The sequence below is a fragment of the Apaloderma vittatum genome, unplaced genomic scaffold (genome assembly GCF_000703405.1).
Source record: "Apaloderma vittatum isolate BGI_N311 unplaced genomic scaffold, ASM70340v1 scaffold13827, whole genome shotgun sequence".
NCBI classification, from domain to species: domain Eukaryota; kingdom Metazoa; phylum Chordata; class Aves; order Trogoniformes; family Trogonidae; genus Apaloderma; species Apaloderma vittatum.
Window position 1 is genome coordinate 57399 of NW_009726816.1, and position 22406 is coordinate 79804.

Consider the following 22406-nt stretch of genomic DNA (forward strand, 5'->3'; position numbering starts at 1 on the left):
GCCTGCCTATGAACTCTGCATCGAACCCCCCCAAGCAGTCAGACTCGCAGGAATGAGTCTTTTACCTCCAAGAAAGCAATCCCACACGGCCTCTCAGCCCAAAGCACAAAGCTGGGGCAGGATTCAGAGCACCCAAACCTGAGATTGCCTTGCACAAAGGACTGGTTCCCCTCTCCTCACAGAGGGAAAGGATAATGAATTATCCTTCTATAATGAATTACAGAAGCGCAGCTCAGTTCAGTTTACTCCACAGAGTTTCATCAGGTCATTAACAGCTTGGGCTTTCACACTATTCCAGAGGCCTTCTAATGAATATAAAGTCTGGACCATAAAACATACCTCAAAAAATCAAACTGAGGACACTGTATTTGGATGACACAAGACTACAGACGCTACATAGCTAAGAACCGTAAGTTTATTTGCAAAAGAGACTTATTTTCTACATTAGAGGCCAACTTCTTGCACCTTCCTTCCCTGTTAACTTGGGGAAAGATCTCATTTACAGCTCTGACAAACGCTTGCTAAGCACAGACCGCAGGTGCCTCCCAATTGAGCTGCCGATATTCCAGTTGCTGCTGCTGGTGAGACTGTGACCAAGGAGGGACCGCATCAGCCCGCGGCAAACTCAGTGATGAAACAGCCGAAGATTGGTGTGAATGAGAGTTATCCCCAGCTCATTGCAAGCTTCAATCACGACCTCGTCAGCAGCCGAGCCAGATGGGGCAGCGATGAACTGCACTCCGCTCTGAACAAAGACAGAGACAAGTGGCAGGATTAGAGGATGGGAAACCAAAATCCCCCTGAAAAGGAACTGGCAGCCCAGGACCTTCATCCGCGTCCCATGACACTAAGAACAAACAAAGGCTTCCATTGCCCACAGCAGTTCCCACAGGAGCTCCTCATATGAGCAGTCAGTTCCCTCCACAGCTCAGAAATGAGTCAAATGGTTCCTCTGGAAGCCACAGGCCTTGTCTCAATCTTCTTAAACGGTTTAATGAACTTTAATTCTCTAGTCATCCCAGATCAACAAACTGAGCAATGGCTGGATAATTGCCACCCAAGTGAGACCAGTAACCGCGAGAAACACCCTTCCCAGGATGTGCTTTTCTAGTCAGCAGTGCAGAACAGAGATTCCCCAGCAGTCCACACAAAATTAAAATAAAAAGCCTGAGCTGCACAGATGTTTCCTTGGAGTCACCCAGACATCCTGGCCTGCTGTGACCTTACCCGTTTAGCTCTGTCGACATTATCCCTAAAAGGGAAGAACGCATCAGAGCTGAGGGAGACAGCAGTCAGCTTGGAAATCCACTGCTTCTTCTCCGCTTCTGTTAACTGTGCAGGCACCTCTTCAAACATCGCCTGCCATTTCACCAGGTCTTCGTCCTGCAAGAACAGAAGAAGGCAGCTCAGCCCCAAAGCACAGGCTCCTGGCAGTCCTGGCAGTCCCCTGTGGGCTCCGGCCAGGGGCATGTATGGAGGAGTGACGATGGCATCCCTCCGACACTCACTTCGGCCAGGCTTTCTGGTCCCATGGTGCTGCTACCTGGAACTTCATAGCAGGGATTTTAAAATCCCAATGGTGGTGGAAACAGATTACCACCATCAGCTCTTCTTCGCATTCTTTTAACTCCTTCTTCTCACCCCAGGGCTCAAGGGATTACTTCTCTCTCTGTTTTAATTCCAAGATGCTTCCCTTGGCCTGCCTGCAGTATGCTGCTCACTGTAAAGGCCAGCACATGCAAATGGGATCTGGTAGATGACTTAACACATGACAAAGAGCAGCTTGGTTTACGATTCACCTTCTGAAACAGCGACTGCTCCAGCTCTTACCTCTTTAAACAAGCAACTGCTCACAGAGATGATTCACGAGGTCTCCAATCCAGTTCTTGCCTTTCAATACTCAAAAAGGACATACTATTTTCTTGTCTCACTATTGCTCATAACAGTGAAGTCAGGGGGATTCTGAGAATCCAAAATGCCACAAAGCAAATGGCACCATGCAAGAAGGGAAGGATAGCTGCCCTGACAGGCCAGTGAGAGCTGAAATACCAACTGCAGCTTTAACCCTTCCTAGTCAGGGGCATTCTGAGAATCCAAAATGCCACACAAGCAAATGGCACCATGCGAGAAGGGAAGGATAGCTGCCCTGACAGGCCAGTGAGAGCTGAAACACCAACTGCAGCTTTAACCCTTCCTTACTGCTGGGGAGAACTGTCAGACAAAACCAACTGCACACCAAAGCATGGGACAGGTTCCAGCACCTGGAGCAGTGTCAGATGGGCAAATCAGGACCGTTGCCACCGAGCCCTTAAATGAGCTTGGGGAGGTCGCCATCCTGGGCCCTGGCCACTTGATCCTCCAGCTCTTTGGGATCATCTAGTACGGACAGCCATGCACCAAACTCAAGCCAGGCTTAAGTACTGTGTGAAGACTTTGTTTTGCTGAAGCTGGGCTCTGCAGGGAAGCTTCTCAGCCAGGCCTTACCTCACCGATGGTCCCAGTGACATACTGATCAATGGCATTAGAGATCTCTGCTCGCTTCACGCCCGCTTTGAACTTCATGGAGAGCACACGTGGGTGGTGCCGGAGCCACCAGTTGTTTGCCTTGTCCCCAGCCAGACGCGTGCAGTGGATCCGGGACTGCTGGCCAGCTCCAATACCTATGACCTGAAGCATATAGATGCAAACCACAATCACACCTTGCTGCACAGAAATCACAGTCAGAGCTGTGTTAGGAAAGACCTCCCACAAATTAGCTGCTCCTCACTGAAGCAGAAAAAGAGTGTAGGCAATAAGCAAGAAAAACTTTGAAAATACCTGCATCTGCAATCCTGTAAATTGGTTACAGGGTCAGCTTCCTGCACTGCTAACTTGCACAGCTCTGCTGAGCTGACAGTCGCTCTGTTCTTTCATCCTTCTAAACAACACAGCCCCAGCTATCAGAGTCAAACCGTTAACCTCAGGAGAGTGACACAATTAGGGCTTTTGTTTAAGGCAAAACAAAATCCCTTCGCCTGTTCTTGAAAAGAGCACTTCAGTTAACGCCATCCTCCTTCCTAGTGGGCTAGGCATACACAGCTCAAACAGATCAGCTGGGATACGTAGTGAACGACAGGACAGTCTGTCTGTCAAGGCTAATAAAGTAAATCCACGGCTCAATCAGAAAGGCTGGTCAGTAGCACAAATTGACAAGGCCTTGGAGCTACCAACACATTTCCTACTCTGCCACCTGCCAGAGAGTCCAGGGTTTTTTTAAAATAACTGCTGCTAACCTAATATCAAACACAAGTGCTATTAAATAAAACAGACCTAGTGCTTCCAGAAGCAAAATCCAAAAGGTGATTTCTTTTCCTCAAGGAAGCTGTTATGAAACTACATTATTTGCTCAGTTTCCACTTGCTTTTATCAGATCACTTCCTTCAGAGATCTCATCAAACACATTCTACCTCCGTTCATTTTTTCAGGTACATTGTAGATTGAAATATGCAGAGACATCTTTGGAGTCTGGTGGTCAAGTAACTCGGTGAGCCACCTCTCGCAATTCAACACGCAAAGCAAAAACCTCTTGCATCCCACCTGCGCTGGCAAACCCACCCTGGAGACAAAGGCAACTCTTGGGTGCTGACCCCACTGAGACCTGAATGTGGCTGGAAACACAGAATCACAAAATGCGTTGGGTTGAAATGGACCTTTTAAGGTCATCTAGTCCAACCCCCCTGCAGTAAGCAGGGACATCTTGGTTACCAGACACTGGCAGAAGAACCCCTGCAGATGTGGGGTGCCTGCAGTCACAGCTGGCAAACACAAGGGACTGAGCTAAGGTCTCTTGGGTTCCAGATTGTCTGCTGGCCCTCAGCTTTGCCCCTGCCGTGACGTGCCATGGCTGTCAAATCTGGGCTGGGAAAAACTTTTCTCTGTGGCTTTCAGAGCTGCAGGTCTTGCTTTCCAGAGAGAGCTCCTGCCATTTCAAACCAGAGAGCTGATGGAAAACAAGTCTCTCTCCTATAATTTCCTCCTCCTATGAAGCCACAGCTGAATTGTTCACCAGACTGCTCGCATGGCAGACTGCTCCAGGGACACCGTGTTGAGGCTAGCGGTTCTGGCCAGTGCCTCAGAGTTTCCAGCTCATACTGAAACAGATGGTAAAGCTATAAGTCAAAAGCTGTCCTCAAAGGAATGAATCATTTGTCTTCTCATTCATCAAGACACAGTGACTTCACCTCTTACCAGAACCATAAAACATGCTGCTGCTGGATACTGTTCCTCCAAGGAGTAAACAAAAGGCTTAGGTTGCTACCTAATACCATCTCCTCAGCTGTAACTGAAGTCATCACTGCTTAGTAATACTAACATCCTTGTGGGTTTATCACAAATGCTAAATAGATGCGAAGTTTCTCATGGCTTAGTGGCAGCCTCCCCCTCACAAACACTCCTGATGCCTAACCTCTGCTCTCACATCAACCATGTTTAACCTTCAAACATGCAGGGACCCGGCATCTCCACATTGGTCTATCGTGTCTGCCAGAGTTTTTCCTCTCTCATTGCACAAAGAAGAGGGCTTAAAATTGCCATACACAGCACACCATTAGCTATCACTCAGCCCTTAAGAGCAGCCCTAGCAAGCCAGGCTAGGCTAAGGCAAACATTTTTAGCTGGGGATGCAGATGGTGGAGAGTACTGCACAGACTGCTGGTACGAAAGCCAAAAGACCATGACACATCCCAGGTTTCTGAAAAATATGATGTTGTGTGGCAGAAGCGTAGTGTCCCACGCCCTTTCCCAGCCAGAATGGTGCCTCATCTTCACCATGTACTTGTGAGCTGTGGCCTTGCACTCTGGTGATGGAGCTGGCTAGTCTGTTAGAAATCAAGCTCTCTTACCTGTCAGCACCAATCACCCTTCCCAAAAAGCGTGTTTTTCTTTTCTATCCGAGTTACTCAAAATGTTTAGTATTTTTTTTTGTGACCTGAAGTTTGTCAGAAGATGTGTAACTGCACTTTGGCTTATATTCAACAACTCTGAAATGGCCGAAGCTTTGCACTTCAGTTCAAGTGACGTGTCCTGTAAACTCCTCACAGGCATCCCCAAATCTACAGAGAGATTATCTGCATCATAGGGAAGTTTTTACAATGGCTTAATGGGCAAAAGGATATAAAAGCCGCCTCCTTCTGATGAGTCCACATTATTTTAGATGGAAATTCACAGTTACAACCTGGAAAAATGTGCTGATAAGATGCACTTGACTAGAAAATGGGTGATCCAGAGAAAGTGAAATCCTTTTTTGTAAGAAAATATTTTTTGATGCAAAACTGAAGGGGAAGATATCTTCAGTCTAACCTGGAATTTCTGGTCTCAAGAAGAGAAATCAGGAAGTTGAGCTCCTGCTAATGCAAACTACAGCCTTGTACCTGAAGGTACACTGGCATGTCCGAATGTATCTCTTCTCCCCCTTTTTCACTTTGTGTTTCTTTCTCTTTTGCTTCTTCCTACACCTTATTTCTCTCTTAAGAAAACACAGCTGAAACTCAAAATCCTCCACAAGAGAATCCTTCCCCCTCTATTTTCTGTCTGTTTTCTACACAAAAATTAAGTTTCTTTCAGAATTTAATCTCCTGGGAATCACAAAGTACTTAAGTAGAGCCTATTAAGTGTGAGGAGTAATGGTAGACAGTAATACAGGGTGAGTAGAAAAATCACTTCATAAAACCAGCTTGGGTGAAAACTAAGAATTGCTTGATCAAAACACTCTGGCTTGCAGGAAAGCCAAACCTGCCCGACAGCTCAAATGCTGCGCAAAAGCACGGAGTGGACAAAATGGACAATGCCCAAAGGATCCTTGCAAAACGATCCAGGATACATAGACCTACGCTGAATAATAAGTGAAAGCAGAAACTCTAAATACATTTGAAATTATAAAAATTAAATGAAGGACTTGACAGTTGGGAAGACAAACAAACAACAAAGCAAATGACAAATGTCTGCACCATGGGTAGAAAACAGCAAGGTAGATTAACAGGTTTGTTTTATCCTACTGCACAGTGATTAAAGAAAGAGAATAATCTTGAATTACTAATTTAAAACATGATTGTATCATTAAAGAAAGTGTAAATCAACACGTTACAGACAGGCTTCGGTGCTGAAAAGTCAGACAGAACAAGCAATAGTGTTTATTGTAATTAGTGGCAGCTGGCTTCCTGCAAATTAAGTGCCACTCAAGTCCATAAATGCCTTCTCTCACTCCATGCTTTCCTATAAGTTATTAACACAAGCATCAGCCCTTGCTGGAGTTGCCAATCCACTCCTGAACTGAACAAAGCCAAGCTGTCTAAAACATTCTGGATGTCTGGCACACAAAGGTTTTGCTAAGCGACAGAGATGCTGCGAGGCTGAAGTAACCCCTGGAAATGCAAAAGCAATAGAATTGAAAGTAAGCTGGGCTTCCCAGGCTTGGCTCACATATCTCAAAATGAGTCAAAGCCTGGAAAAGCATTTTAAGTGTAACAGTCTGGAAGGTACTTTTCATTTCTGTTCCTGATCTGTGCTGGTTTTTGGTTTGTACCCACATATTCCTGTAGGCTTCTGATGGTACGTCTCAGTAGCTGACGTGACCGCTAGTTAGTTCTGCACAGCATCAGCAAGGAGAATCCAAGTGAACCACTATCTTAGGAAGACTGGTTTCCAGTGGGACTTATTTCCTTCCCCACCTGCATCTGAAGAACAGTGGTCTCGATACTTAACAGTCTCAGGAAGCCCTTGGAGATTTTAAAACCAGAAGGGAGCTCCTATCTGAGCTCCTCCATCACTACCTATAGCATGTGATACCGCTGTTTCTGCATTTGGACTGTGACAAGTCTCTTAAGGAAGACACTAAGCTTTGATCTGAAGACCCCAATGGAGATTCACCACCTCCTTGATTAAGTGACTGTAACGGCTGCTGACCTTTACAGTTAAAAAAAGTCACTTGTTTCTTAGTGCAGTACACAGACTTACTGTTGCACTCCATCTTAAGGGCATTTTCCAACCTAAATGATTCCAGGATTCTGTGACTTCTGATTTTGGCCTTCCCTGTCACATATATAACAAATGAAGACAACGCACATCTGTATTTGATTAAAATATATGCCTGCAAATACGCAAAAACATCAGTGAAGCCCAGCTAGTTCAATCCCCGTCTGCCCACAGTGCTCCTCACTCCCCCTCATGCTTTCTCCCTTCCATATGGTACATGCGTTACCACGCTCATTTCAGAAACATCTGCAGCACCACGGTAAGCCCAGACTTGCAAAAGCACTGAGGAAGTTGTTGCTGTAGCAAGGGAAAAGGAGCAAAGATAGCGACCCCTGTGGTCTGGGGCGATGAGAACTAACACTCTTGAGCACAGACAACCATCTGAAAGCAAGAAAAAAAATCCCCGAAGCCAGATAAAAGAAAAATGCCACATCTCCAGAGACACATTTACAAGAGCCGTACAGGACAAGACCCCAGAAAGTGCCGTGAGACAGCAGTGCAATGTTTTCAGGCTGTAACAACCATCTGACAAATGCAGGGGAGTACTGATGCAAAAAGGACAGTGTTTTTGCAGTTCATTCACAGCCTGTTCCTGCAGGGTACACCGTTTGGTCCATTTTACTGATTTACAATATACTCAAGCTCAAGATCAAAAGCATTCTTTGTCTTTTTCTGCTCTTTTGGGTTTTTTTGTGTTTTTTCTTAATAATCCAGGCCTATGGAAAAGTTACCATGAAGAGCAGAGAACCAGCTAAACAGCTGTATTATGAGAATGAGCTGCTGGGCAAAAATACAACTTTTAATAGATTTACAACAGGTTTTGGATAACTGATTTAAGCTGAACACCTAGTGATAACTTGGAAAGAAAGGATTTTTTTTTAAACTCGCGATTCATATCTCAGCTACACATTTGATAATGCTCCTAAAAATCCCAACATCCATCATAAGCTTTTAAAAAAAAAACAAACAAGGAAAAAATCAAGAAGACTAGATTACTACTGCCCCAAAGGGGAAAAAAGAAAGAACATCCAATCCTTCTTATAAAAAAAGTGAAAACAAAACTAAGAACCATTTCAGCAGTCAGAATCCAGCTGTGAAATCCAGTCATTTCCTAAGGCTCTATACAGAGTATAACATATGTACATGCCCCCAAAAAATTGTATAGGAGGACAGACTAGTTAGAAACGACTCAAGGCCAAACTTGCAGAAGCACGTGAGAGCTTTTCCAGCTCTATCACTGAAAGGGCCAGCCCTGTCATTACCACAAAAAAAATCCAAACTACACTGAGGTTTTGAAGCACCCTCTTGAGAACCACAGGTTTTGTGGCCGTTCTGGCTAGGGCAGTTCATGTGTACCTGTTTAATAGCTTCCTGTACACTAAATGATTTGAAACCCCCAGCCTGACAAAAGCACGCTCTGACCAGCTTGGCTGTGACAGTGTGGCTCTGCAGAGCTGCCCCAGCTGGTTACCTGCCCATCCTTGGCGTAGCAAACCGAATTGGACTGGGTGTACTTGACAGCGATGCTGGCAACAATCAGGTCTCGGACAGCAGACTCGGGCAGCTGAAAGAAAAAGGCCACTGTCAACAGCCCATGCTAACAACCACGAGTAGCCAGCTGGTTACTGATCTGCAAAGCCCTGGAAGCCATCAACAGTACTATATCACGGGGAAGGAAAACAAAGTCACGAAAAATCTCCTGGTTGGTTCAATTACGATCAAATTTTGTTCAGATTAAAAACTGCAAATGATTGGTTTGGCAGCTAACCTCATAGCTCAGAGGGATAAGAGTCGTACCAGGTCAAGAGGGCTCTCTCACTGACCCTAAGCCCGCAAAGTCTTCTCCTTCTGCTCACCGTCATCAGGTATGCTCGTAGGCGAAATGAGCACATGCTTAAGGACACACAGGGCCAGCACAATAATAATAATAGCTCCTAATATCCACATTGAGTATTATGTTTAAGTCCATTCCATTATTAATTGGTCAAACTGATTTTTATTACCTCAGTGTCTGAACTTGTTTCTGAGCCCATGACTAATCATGTGCTCACTGACATTTTATTTTTTTTTAAATGAGGACAAGATCAGAGACAAAGAAATAACTGATAATTTCCTTGTGATGTGAACTCTAAATGCTAAGCAATATCAGCAAGGACAGAGTTTATACAACACACTGTACAAAAAAGGGAGAAACAGTCAGTAAGAATGAGGTCATAGTGGATCCTTAGCACATGGTAGTCTCACCATAAGAAATTACACACGGTAGCTTCTTATAAACACTAAATAAAAATATTTTGGTAGTCTGAGATAAAGGGCAAGATTCAGCTCCTCTTATTTATGCAAGGAATCAAAACAAAGGCGAACTATGCTGATTTACCCAAGTATATTCGGTCCAGACAGTTTGCTGCATTGTTTTGTTAAGAGCCAGTTCAATCTCATTAAAACATTTTTAGAGCCCTTAAAATAGAACAGTGTTGACTTCCGTGATGAAAGGACACCAGTTCATTCCACCAGTCCTCAAGCTCGTTTATCATCTGACACTTACATTTTTATTCTTTGTAACAATGTTCTTGAACAATGACCGGTCAATGACTGCATCATTCCTCTTCTGCATGAGGTGCAATCCATAGAGGGTTCGAATCTCATTGTCGTCTGGCTCGTAACGGGGATCCATCTAAAAGCCAAAGGACAGGCCAATAAAACATTCTTAAAGCAATTCAAAGGCAACGTTCAGCAGTAGCTTAGGTTAAAATACATCACCTAAAGAATTCAAAATAAGTGAAATGTTTATACAAATCACTGTCAAATCATCAGAAGTGATTAGAATTAACTGGAGCAGCAAGGTCTCAACCGCATGAAGTGACGTTTACAGGGGGAGGAGAGGTAATGCAGTGTACATGAATATATACAAATGCCCATGTTGCGAGCCACAGAAATCTACAAAGTCTTCTAGTCTTTCACAGGAAGAGAAAAACACCCCCACGAAAAGAGCCTTCCAGTATTCCACAGGAAGGTAGAAATATTTTGAGCTGCTTCATACATGCCTCGAGGCACAATTCCCAGCCCTCTTCAGCATTTAACAGTGAACGCAATTATTTCCAGAGACGCACTCTCTTGGGGCACATCTCCAAACAAGCACGCAGCACGGTCAATTTACGTCAGTGCAAGAGGTAAAGTAAAACTGCATTCAGGTTTACCCGTGCATGGGCTTATTTAAAATTTTGGTAGCCCCAGTTCATCTTATCGAGACACGAAGTAAACCAGATTAAGGCCACCAGCTCTAAATAGGAGCATGCATACGCTTAATGTGGTCTCCCTAATCCGTTTAAAGTTGTTCAGATCAACTTGCCTTCGCATCCCTTTGCAGACAGGCCCTGAACATACAGCCCTTGCAAAGCTAACTGAATTCAGGAGGAAATCAGCTGCCAAGATTATCTGCAGTTTCATTCCTTCTCATCTGAAGCTCCTGACCCACCTTCTACAGCACTCCCCAGTAGTAACGCTACAATCACAACTTCAATCCAGCCTTGGATTTTCTTTTGTAATGTTATAGTAAAGTTCTCTGCTAGTTTGTCTCTCCAAGTCAGGCAGAAATAGGACTAGTCTGGCTGCTCTGACAGCATTCTGTAATCTGTTAGTCATGATCACCAAAACTGGATGATTTTGAAGTCCCAACAATCACTGCGGGAGCCAGGAAGGCAATGCAATGCTGACTTGATCACACTCTATTAATATTCCTTGACAAGCATCCTGGTTGCAATACATAAAGGTGTATCATTCAAGGTCCGAACGCTGTCTCTGCTGCCATCTTCATCACTGACTGTGCTAAAGTCTGTCCCTACAAATACCACACACCCAGACAAGGCCTCCCCCAGCAGTACACTGCACACCCTTCTCACTGCCAAGACTCACAACATCGCTGAAGCACTCTATCTTAGATACAAAGAATTTGGGGAGGGAACAAATTCAGCAGAAGTGAGCAGAAAACTGGCAAAGAGCGGAAAGAGAACACAGAAATTCTGTCTCTTTGAAGTATTCTTGCTGGTTCATAGATTTAATTACCTTAAATCCACATCACTTTGAAAGCCAAAGAAGGTATTAATAAAAATACTCCCCTCTAGGACTATAGGCTAAATGCAACCACAACACTGCTGGTGGAATTCCAGCTCATACAGGAATCCCAAAAGATCCAGAGGAAACCACTTCCATGCACTGTAGGGGTGCCTGGATCAGGCCCCCAGCTATTTGGACACTAACATCTATGAAAAGCAGTTACAAGAGAAACAGGAGAGTTAGAGCTGAGCAGGAATACAAACCTGGAGGACACAGTAACCACCATTCTTTTTTTTGGCAAGAATTTTGAGAGCTTCTTCCTCATAGCCAGGAGCTACCACACCATCTGATACCTGCAACACACAGATTACAGCTTCCACGTGACAAAAATAAAATAAAAAGAGGGGCTAATACTGAAAAAGCTCCACCCACTGTTTCCAAAAAGGCACTGAAGGCACATCTCACAGGGTCTATATTGACCAGACAATACCAAAGGCACTACTACATTACCGGTTTCAGTTCCAGAAACAGCTCTTGGCAGGAGTTAGTGAAAAATATCCCACCACCACTTTAAGTAGAATGGAACTAATAACTAATATCTCCCCTCCAGGAGAAACAGTTCATGCACAACATGCTCACTTTTCTCAGCCCTCAGTAAACATGGCTTAAACCCCCCCCCCTCAAATTGTTATTTCAACAGTGACACTCCTGACGAGGCAAAAACATTGGCAAAAGAGCTGTTAACAGCGTTGAAACTGAAGAGTTTACATTCATCAGTGCCACAAAGTAATCTACACCTTTCACATTCCTATCCTACACCATAGGTGGTCTTTTTTTGGGGGGGGGTTGTTTTTAAGTAATAGTACACCAAATGTTATTCTCACAAATGAACGCATTTGGTAACGCATTAACTCCCTGTTGTTTAACTCAGTATTTAAACAAGTGACTTGTGCAACGCACTCAGCTACGGAGCTTTACCAGGAGGGTTGGACCAGTGATCTCTAGAAGCCCCTTCCAACTCCAACAATTCTGTGATTCTCTTAAGTTGAATCCAGAAAAGCAGAAAGTGCAGCCTGGAAAGCTGAGCCTACACGGAACTTGCACCAGGTGGCAGGGAGCAATGCCTGCCTTGGGCAAGAGGGTGGCATTCGGCTCTCTGGCCTCTGCTGCTGTCATTACCGCCGTTCAATGGCCAGATAATTGCAACAGTGCGATCAGGGTTCATTTCCTGAGACCTACTCGGAGGCTGAGGTTTGCAATCATCACTTGGAAAGCAGCGTTTCAAGCACTGGTATTTCACAGCCTCTCACACAGTCAAGTTTTAACTGGTAGGAAGGAAAAGGCATGGAAAGATCTCAGTGTAAATTCTGCACTCTGGCTATCGAGTTACACAAACTGCCCAATCAACACTCTTTAGTGAAACGGGTCAAATACAAAAAGAATGGCTGCTAAAACCCAATGACTACGTCTAGTGGGATTCTCCTTTTCACACCCCAATGATTTGGTGCTGTGTAACTAACCTCTCTGGAAATAATCTTGGCAGTAGCCACATCGCAGGTATCGGAAAGAGCAATGAAGTCGCCAAAAGACGACATCCGATCAGCACCTGCAAAATGAGGTTTTTAGTAAGTTATCAAACTACAGCATAATGCAAATAAAAGTCTTTATTCCTACAATCCAGTTGATTTCCAGGAGTGCTAATAATTTAATCCCACAGTAAATAATAAACAAGTCATACAAGAGCAACAAGGATGAAAAATCCTACCTCAAACACTTGCACCTTTAAATATTCCCACATTTCAGATATTCTTCCTTCTTCACTGAATTTATCAAAGCTCTAACCCTCTAATGACTACCCTCACTGCCGCAAGCATCTCTGCTGTGGCTGTGGTGGCAAGAGGATGAGGCAAGGCAAGGATTGCACAGAAAGATTTTAGATGGGAGACAGTTGGAAAAAGAGGAAAGCTTTTAGATGCCTATGCTCCCACCTGGCTTTTTTCCTGCAAGAAATCAGACCCAGAAATGTAGCTAAAAGCAATTTTTTTTTTCCAGAATAAATACTCTCTGTATTTAATGGCATAGTTAAGGTGAACCATGGATCTTCTACTACTTATCAAGGTCAATTCTTCTGTCCCTGCCATTCTAATGGTGTATTTTTCTACCAATCATACAATGATTTTCTGAAGGCAACATTCAAAGACGGTCTTTAATTTGGTGAGAATGAATCCAAACCAGTGTGCCCCTTATCAAGTCTGTTTGCTTTGTTTTCTATAGTCTGTGCAGATTTTCTAGGAATGCCACGGAAAACAAGAGATTTAGCAAAGTATCTCAGCTAAGCAGAGGAAGCTATTTTTATTTAGTTAATTTTAGAAATTTTTTTTTTAGTTCCTCAGTAAAAAAGCATTAAAATGCCACCAACTAAATGCCAGGCAGAAACATTTATATTCAAATTAAGTATTCCTGAGCACCCTATCTGCAGTGGAAGGTTGAGTGAGCTACCAGCACAGCCGTTTATCCAGATCCTTTAGCCAAAACCTCTCACAATTATATACGTGAATTTGAATTAAAAAAAAATTAAAATCTCCATAGGTCTTCTACAGACATCAAGGAAAGGAATCCAAAATGACTTTAGCCTCTTGGGGACAATATATAAGGTTTGGTTTTAGGCAGGGAGACAGTTCATTTAGTCGGTCAGATCCTTATGGAGAAAAATCTGATAAAGGAGGAGCAGAGTATGGAGACAAGAGTTTGTGAAGTGTGAAGCATGGAGCATGCTGCTCGGCCAGAGAACCGTGCTCAGCTCTTTGGACATGCTCATTTAGTCCTGAGGGTCTCACCTCGGCTTCGCGCGTAGGCAGACGCTAAGGGCGTTAAGGTCTTGTGGAAGTCGTGCACCATGCACACTTGCGCCTCCTGCTCGCTCAGAGGTATTCCAACAGCAGCACCTAGCGGGAAACACGAGCCAGAGCACTCAAACCGGATTCCTCTCGCCGGTCCCTGCCCCTGGGACCAACTCGGACCACCAGGGTCAAGGACAGGGACACCACTGGCAGGGCACACCGAAAGGCATGGTCTGTTCAGAGAGAAAAGCCCAGCAACGAGGAGCCACCCTACCTGCAGGACTGACGTGTTTGAAGGAGGCTGCGGCGGGGATGCCCAACGCTTGCTTGAGTTCCTTCACCAGCTGCCAGGCGTTGAGAGCGTCACACAGGTTGATGAACCCCGGAGAGCCGTTCACCACTGCCAACAGCACACAAATGGACACGTTAGATCAGGCGGAGGCTGCTCCCCACAATTTGGGCAGCAAGCTGAAGAGATTTCTCCCACCAAGAACTGAAATCACTATGAATTATTCTTGCTAAATGACTCTTGGCTCCTCAGCAAGGTTAAGTACCCTGAAAAGCTTCTGTGACTTGTAAGGAACAAGTCTTGAAGTTCAGAAGATGCCAATTCAATTCTGCTCCCTACTAGAAGCTGCTGACATGATTTTGGAGCAAGACACATGCTGACTCCGTGCACCTCCTCTCTTGTAAAAGCAGAACAAAAGAAAAAAAGAACATTCTCCCTTATGTTCTTTGAGTTCTTCAACTGGCAGCCATGTGGAACAAACGCCATCTATTTCTGAGGAAGCTTACCAGAGCTTGACTTTGACCGAGGTGCAGAGGCAGTGCTGCCAAGGAAGAACACAAAAAGCACATGGTGACACAAAAAGGTTGGGAAGGTACTAACTAACTAAGGAAAACGGAAAGGAGCAAAGGCTCTTAAAAGGATAACATGGTTTTCCTTTGCAAAATACGGATCTGATGTCAAGCAGAAGGTGCAGCACGTGAATCTGCACAAAGTGTCTTCAGTGTGGTCACAATTTCACACCAAGAGAGAACCCAGAGCTACCATAAACCTTGTGGGGGTCAGCAGACAAGCTTTCCTGTCTCACACAGCCCAACTTGCTCATTGCAAAGCCAGTGCCTCTTAGTAACAAAGCAGCGTTAAGGCACTGCTAGCCAACCCTCGGACTGAAGTACAAGAGGGCATTTCGGTTCCAAAAGCAACTGGCAGACAGGTCCAACCACCTCCTTCCCCAGCCAGCCCAGAGCTCCCTTTTGGCCAGCGTGGCCTAGGCCTCACCTGTCAGGGGCAGCTTGGGTCTCACGGTGTAGAGCTGCGCAGGACTCTGGTGAGGATTCATGCCGTACCTCAGGGGCAGCTGGGACACCCCCTTGCTGTACTCTTTCCTGAAGTAGTCAGAGATGGCTGCATCGTACTGAGCAGTGTGGGTGAAAGCCTGGGGATGGAACGGGGGGACACCCATCAACTCAAAAACATCAACTTACAAAGTTTGGTGTTTAAAAAGCTGAACAAACAAAAGGCACACAAATCCGGCGTAGCCCTTCACGGCAAGCAAATGCAACCTACCTTCAGCGCAAGGTGACGCCTGGTTTCTACAGAGGTGTCTCTGTCCCTTGATGTCGCCATCTCTTTAGCTACCGCAGAGTAGTCTGCAGGGTCACACACAACGGTCACACGAGCGTGGTTCTTGGCAGCCGCCCGCAGCAAGGCAACCCCTCCTGCAAGGGAAGGATGGAGGCGTGAAGCACTTTCCCTCTAGACGTGGTACAATCAAGAGCTACGTGTGAGGCCAAGAAGGGACATGCGCCAGTCGACCGTTTGTGCCAGATGAACGTGCTCCCCTCTCACCAGCAAGGAGAAGAGACTCTTAAAGTGCTCTTCAAAACGCACAAGGATGGCGAGTTTGACTCAATCCACTGGTGAAGACACACATCAAATGGCCTTTGCAGCCACAGGCTGCGGTGCCAAGGGAAGAGGTCACGGGTCACGATGAGCATCATCGGCAAGAACATACTCAAGCAGCACAGACACGTCCTGAAGAGGACGTCTCTCTCCACTTAAGCATCATTCTGCAACACAGGGCTGGGGAAGGGTCTGCAGGAAGATTTACTTCTACACTGCCAAGCAACAGAGGTTCCCAAATCTCTCTGCAAATATTAATGAATCCTGCCCAGATTCTCCACGTAAGATAAAATTCCACGCTTCCCCCTTAAGTCTGACTCTGCAAAGCTCCTATAACACTTCAAATCATACAAGATAGTAGGTTGTTGCAAAGGAAAAGTAGAGGCTGGCACTACTACATGCAGAGTGAGTATTACTCAACAAAACATTTAATGGAGAGCTCTGCTGGGCATCATTTGGACCAAACTACTGCAAGAAAATTCAATCTCAGTCCAACATTATGGCACAAAATTGTGCCTATGTTGTTCACAAGCTGCCTAGCAGAGACACTGCAGTGAAGGAACAGCAAGTTAATAACCAGCAGGAAGAGCAGAACTGCTGATGATACAGGTGTCTGTGCTTCCAAACACAGGTCCTAACTGTTCTCCCACAGATGTAGACCAATCCCTCTCCTTGATCCTGAAGTGAAGTTTTTTGCAATCCCTGGAGCACTTCCAGTGGTGCAGCTTATTTTGTCCAAAGCTCGCAGATTTTTACTTTCATTACACTGCCAGAGGCTGAAAAAGAAGTTCAATCTGCAAAAAAAAGGAAACGTGCTCCACCTGGCTCTTCTAGCACAGCCTTCTACAGTACATCAGGCTCGCTCTTGTGGTCAGCGTGACTTGCCCACCTATGTAGCGTGGCTTGGCAGTCCGTTACAGCAGCCTCCTGCCATTTTAATCATAGACCTGCTTAAAAGCAATGAGGTTTACCCAATTATGCTTTCAGTCTGCTCCTTGCAACTCCTGAGCCCTTCAGCAGCCTTCTTTTACAGCTGTGGCCTTCTACAGTACATCAGGCTCGCTCTTGTGGTCAGCGTGACTTGCCCACCTATGTAGCGTGGCTTGGCAGTCCGTTACAGCAGCCTCCTGCCATTTTAATCATAGACCTGCTTAAAAGCAATGAGGTTTACCCAATTATGCTTTCAGTCTGCTCCTTGCAACTCCTGAGCCCTTCAGCAGCCTTCTTTTACAGCTGTGCCAACAAACCAAAACACCAAAAAATCGAAAAAGAACACCAAACAGAAAAAGAACTGAGACCACGTGGAGACAAGAAGTATCAAGTCTGTCAGGAGAATAGATTTGCTAATCCTTGAACTTACCAATATCAATCTTTTCCACTGCCTCTTGCACAGTTACACCTGGAGAAGATACAGTCTTCACAAAGGGGTAGAGGTTACACACTACAACTCTGAGAATTGAGGGGAAAAAGCAGGGTTACTCAATGAGAAATAAAAAAGGACAAAACCAGCCTTGGAAGGCACAAGGTACTACCAGCATTTTTACAGTCTTATCTCTCAGATTAGGGACCAACATGAAACCCTGTAGCCAAGGCTTCTTTCTTCAAAACATTTGTCAGTGGCGTCCAGCCAAAGGGCAAGTGATGTTATAGTGGTGAAAGAGCACACGCATTACACAGTTTAACTGACCTCTGCACATTGAACAGCATTACAGTGGACAGAACCACAATTTACAGAAGTTAATTAAAACAACGAGTTCCTTTAAATACAGGGGCTTGTGATTAAATGTTTAGTGATTTTGGTGGACAACTTGAGCCGTCTGGAAGGACTGTGAAGAGGGCTCTCAGCAGTACTGAAAACAGGCATCTACCAACTTTCACAAGAGTGTAAGCACCCAGGGCAAGGTCTGTTGCAAACAAAGTACAATCAATCCACAATGTGTCTCCACTTTTCCTTTGATGCCTTTTACTGTCTGTTCTATTTTTAATAGCTTCTCCTCCTCAGTCCATTCACACTCCATAACTGTTGCAAACCATCAGGAATCTGTGGACTTTACTGCTGCTAATGCTTTTATCCGCGGAAGTCAAGACAATCAATACCAAGGTTTCCTATCTTGACTCGGTTATGTAAATTTTATGCAACTAGACAAAGTTGCATAAAGACTCTCAAAGACTCTCCTGCTGAGGATCAGCTCCTTCTGCTTTATGCAAGACAACTCAAATCCAAATTATTACTCCAGATGCAAGCACACTGTAAGTCACTGATGTGAAGGCACGTTACTCATCTCAGCTGAGCCTGCTTTAATATGCAGCATCCTCTCAAGAGCCACCACTGCTGAGCCATCTATGAGGATTCCTGCAGTTTTAAATCTCAGGTTTTCAAATTCAGCCTGGAAATCCATCCATCCTAGGCATGCCAGTTTTTAAAAATCATTCTAAAAGTGAAGAGGCATTCTGGCCTATTCACTACAGTCAAACTGTATCTCCCATCCTGGCTCTACCTACAATTTACTGTGCTCAGTGCAGCCACTCATTTCTAAACCGGGAGCTACCCGCTGACACAGAATTGGTTACGCACAGTCACTAGTTACATGACAAAACCAATCAGCTAAACACAGTCCCAAACTGCCCTGTGTGAGTGTACTGAGCAAATACATTCCAACAAAACCTGAAAAAAAATAAATCTTTGGTATGTTAGTGCACAAACTGTGTTAGTTCAGCTTCTGGCTGCAGCTTGCTCACTTTCATGATGGCTCTCCAAGAAAGCCTTCTGTCTGTTATCTTGTGTGTTTTCCGCCTGTACCAAGTGATGTGTGTTCCTGACCCACTTTTCACATCGACTCTTTATTTATGTGTTGAAACTCAGTAAACATTATGCAAATATCAAAGGTATATTTACTAAGCAAGTATTTCAAAATCAGGAATTGTCATCTGATCAGACACCCAGAGCCAAATTGAGGGGAGATGCATCAGCTTGTAAAGCACTGACGTCAACTCTGCAAGTGTAACGTGGTCCAACACTGGCTAAACGTAAAGTCTAAAAATTCCCAAATAACCAGAAGAAATATGAACCTTTGTTCCCTGTGGAAACTACAATGTAACTTCCTTGGTTTAGCTTTCTGTTACTACAAGTGATGAAGATGCATCTGTGGAAAATCTTATGTTTAAAAGCATAGTATCTCCTGACAGGGGAAAGGAAGGAGACTGTAACACCTTCCCACTAGAAGGTCTACAATCCCTACTGCTCCCATTCACTGGTGCTGACTGGTCTCCAGAGTTTATTTCTGATTGCCAATGAATTGCAACATGTCCTCCAACATTTACCTCACAAGGCTGAAATCCTGTTTGTTCATATCAGCATTATCTTCTGGAATATTGCGAGCCAAAATGCCTAGTTAAAGAAACAGTACATCTTCATTAGAAGAGATAGTTAAAGCACCAGCATTTTTTTAATTCAACATCTTCCTTCAGACTATCATAAGCTTTTTGATTCTACTTCGGACAACATTCCTCAGCCTGTGCTCCTCTACCTTTACTCCATTTCACTGACTCCTTGGCTGTTCAAATTCCATACTAACGGGTTGCGTTTTTTTCCTGCAATTCTAAATTCTAGCGTAAACATTCAGTTGCTACCCTTAAAACACTAAAGTTTCCATTAAGGAGTTCATGGAGAGGAGAAGGGCACCTGCCGCTCATCAGCAAACAACACACAAAGCCCAGGGAACAACAGAAGCAAGAGAGGCCGTGCCTCTAGCGGAGCAGCAGCGTAGGTGGCTGGTTTGCGTGTAGAAACTTGGAGAAAGACGCAGGCACAGAGTAAGCAGTGGCAGTCCCTGGTTCCAGGTCATCAGAGGAGACTGTCTCCAACCCTCAAGCACGATGGAAAACAGGTTCTGCTCAAGGGATCTCAAGCACCGTAACAGGAGATGAGGAAGCAGATGTGTTAAGGTGCAGATTGACCAATTCTCAGACATCCTCCTTACTGAAGAGGAGCCAGGGAATATCACAGCATGCAGAAACCACCCACGGAAGACTACGCTGTCATGTTCCTTATGCTAAGCACGATTCCTCCACAGGTTAAAACCAGTGGAGCGCTCTGCCTAAGTCTGAAACACACTCTGCAAAGAACATACGAAGACGTTTACAGAGAAACTCTGTTGCTTGTAGCCCTGAGGAGGAAAAACCTCTGCTAACGGCATAGATGCCAGCACAGCAACAGAGGAAGCAATTCAGCCACCATGCACTTCTCCACCCCGTGCTTTTCACCTCTCTTTCCGCTGCTACAGCAAATCTGTTCTCATTACTTGGTTCTTCCACACAACCCTTAAAAAAAGACATCTCTCAACCGCTTCTTCCCACCCTCACTGCCTGTGGATTCCTCTTTTATACTGAAAATATATTAGCAGAAACATACCAGCGTGGACTGCAGGATGAAGAGTTTTCACACGTCCACCTAACATTTCAGGGAATCCTGTCAGGTCCGAAACATCTCTGCTCAACAAGAAAACACAGCATGATAATAGACGTGCCATACCAACTTTACCTACAAGCTGAATGGTTACTATTCCCAACAGGGCAGTAATTTAGATCTACTGTTGGTTTTACTAGAAGAAGACTTAATTCCTAGAAGTTTTAAAGGCAGTAAGAAGGTAGAAATTAATCTTAGTCTTATTCTGGTCCACCTGTTACAAAAAAAAACCAAACCACCACCATTTTTGTGTCAATCACGGGGTAAGTCAGAGAGAAAACAGTGGTCCACCTGTTACAAAAAAAAAACAAACCACCACCATTTTTCTGTCAATCACGGGGTAAGTCAGAGAGAAAACACACGTGTGACTTCTCTAAACTTCAGCTTCTCAGTGAGAACACAATGCACAGAAGGCATATTACTAAATTGCTGGGAAAAACCTAAACTGAGTGACAGACTGGGACGCATCTCTCTTATGGGAGGCTGGAAACTTCAGTTTCTTCTGTCTCAGTGAGAACACAACGCACAGAAGGCATATTACTAAATTGCTGGGAAAAACCTACACTGAGTGATAGACTGGGACACATCTCTCTTATGTGAGGCTGGGAAGTAGTTCTGAGATGAGGCATTCTGTGATAAGATAGACCTGATTGGTTTTGTTACGGTTGGCTTTTGGGAACTAGTTAGAAAATGCTGCTAGGTACAGAAGGATTAGTAGAAATAGCCAAAATGTTGGTTTAATTCTCTCTCATTCTTCACAAAATGTTGATCTGTATCTTAAGCAAAAAGCTACATCTGACAGGAAACACAGAAAGGACACTGTGTTCTAAGTGATCCAAACCAAAAAAAAAACAACCCACAACATATAAATTTCACTACAAGCCCCCACCACAGGTCAAAGAGGCAACGACTGTTTTTCTCATGAATGGAAATACAAGTTCACGGGCCACACTCAATTAAGCAGTGTGGCTATTTCTCAAATACTCTGAAATAACAAAGATAAGTAAATCCCAAGTCAATATAATTTGTAGAAAGAGCAGATGACCATCCTCAAAAGCAGCAATACCTCACTACTCTTCTTCCCAGCCATAGCCAAAACACTATTTCACTGTTTAAAATGGTAAAAGAACAATAAATTGGAGAGAGAAGGGGAAATGTGTCCATCCTTTGCTTCAGGTTTCACTGATTGCACAGCCAACTTCCAAAAAAGTTGGAGGGACATCACCAAGTGCTGGGTATCAGCAGTAACAGGTAGCTCTGGGGATGGTGTATATTCCTGGTGACACATCCCACAGGCCTACCATGCATTCACTGGAAGCAAAAAAAGGAGTCACAGCCATCTGTCCTGCCAAATAATTGACAGATTTTTTCTCATCACTGCACTGGAAATAATTTTTATTTGGCTGGAGCTGGTTCTTAATCACAGCATGGAAGCAACTAAAGTTTCCCCAGAATCGTGGGCCAAAACAGCCAGTGGTGGCATCCCTGCCCATGACAGGGAGGTTGGATTAAATGATCTCTAAGGTCCCTTCCAACCTAGGCCATTCCATGATTCGATGATGATTCTACGTCCCTTCTCAAGAAGTGAATGCACAAAACTTAAAGGCTCTTCCTGATCAAGCTGGCCATCATGCTGGGAAAATTATTTGTGACAAGTGATCTCCAGCAAGCCTCAACATACCCCTGACATGTGTCAGCCCTGTCTTGGGACCAGGCGAAGATCAGCTTTCAGAAGGCTGCGAAGAGCAACCCCAGGGTCAGATTCAAGACAACCGATTACCTCACGGGGGAAAAAAGCCGGCTTGGGGCAGACCAGGCATCATCCCCAGCGCAACGCTCCCGACACCTCGATGCGCTGACCCGCGCGGCAGCACTCCTTGGCCTCAGTCAACCAACTTCTGGCCAAGACAGTTCTGAAATTTGCTTGAGGGTAGGTGTTTCTCCATTTTATTTTATTTTTGGGGGGGAAGGAAGACTTGCTTTCTGAGCGGTTTTCAATCCTTCTCGCTTCCAAACAGAGAAACCACTTTAAGCAACCCCAGGACTCAAACTGAGCATCTTTGGCGGAGACACGGCAGAAAGGGTGGTACCTGACAGCCAAGCCGGCATCTCTCAGGGATTTGGCGGTTCC

At 44.7% G+C, this 22406-nt stretch overlaps 1 protein-coding gene across 1 annotated transcript; it reads right to left on the reverse strand.

The window, feature by feature from the left end:
• Window positions 1-401: 401 nt before the first annotated feature.
• Window positions 402-22403, reverse strand: ATIC (5-aminoimidazole-4-carboxamide ribonucleotide formyltransferase/IMP cyclohydrolase; the record flags this gene model as incomplete). Its single annotated transcript, XM_009873440.1, has 15 exons — window positions 402-745; window positions 1228-1383; window positions 2485-2667; window positions 8480-8572; window positions 9554-9682; window positions 11325-11414; window positions 12582-12667; window positions 13899-14006; window positions 14176-14301; window positions 15187-15343; window positions 15475-15626; window positions 17171-17259; window positions 19132-19198; window positions 20222-20298; window positions 22366-22403. Coding segments are annotated over 15 exons (1671 nt in total), but the record flags the coding sequence as incomplete, so codon positions are not given.
• Between the last annotated feature and the right edge of the window lie 3 nt (window positions 22404-22406).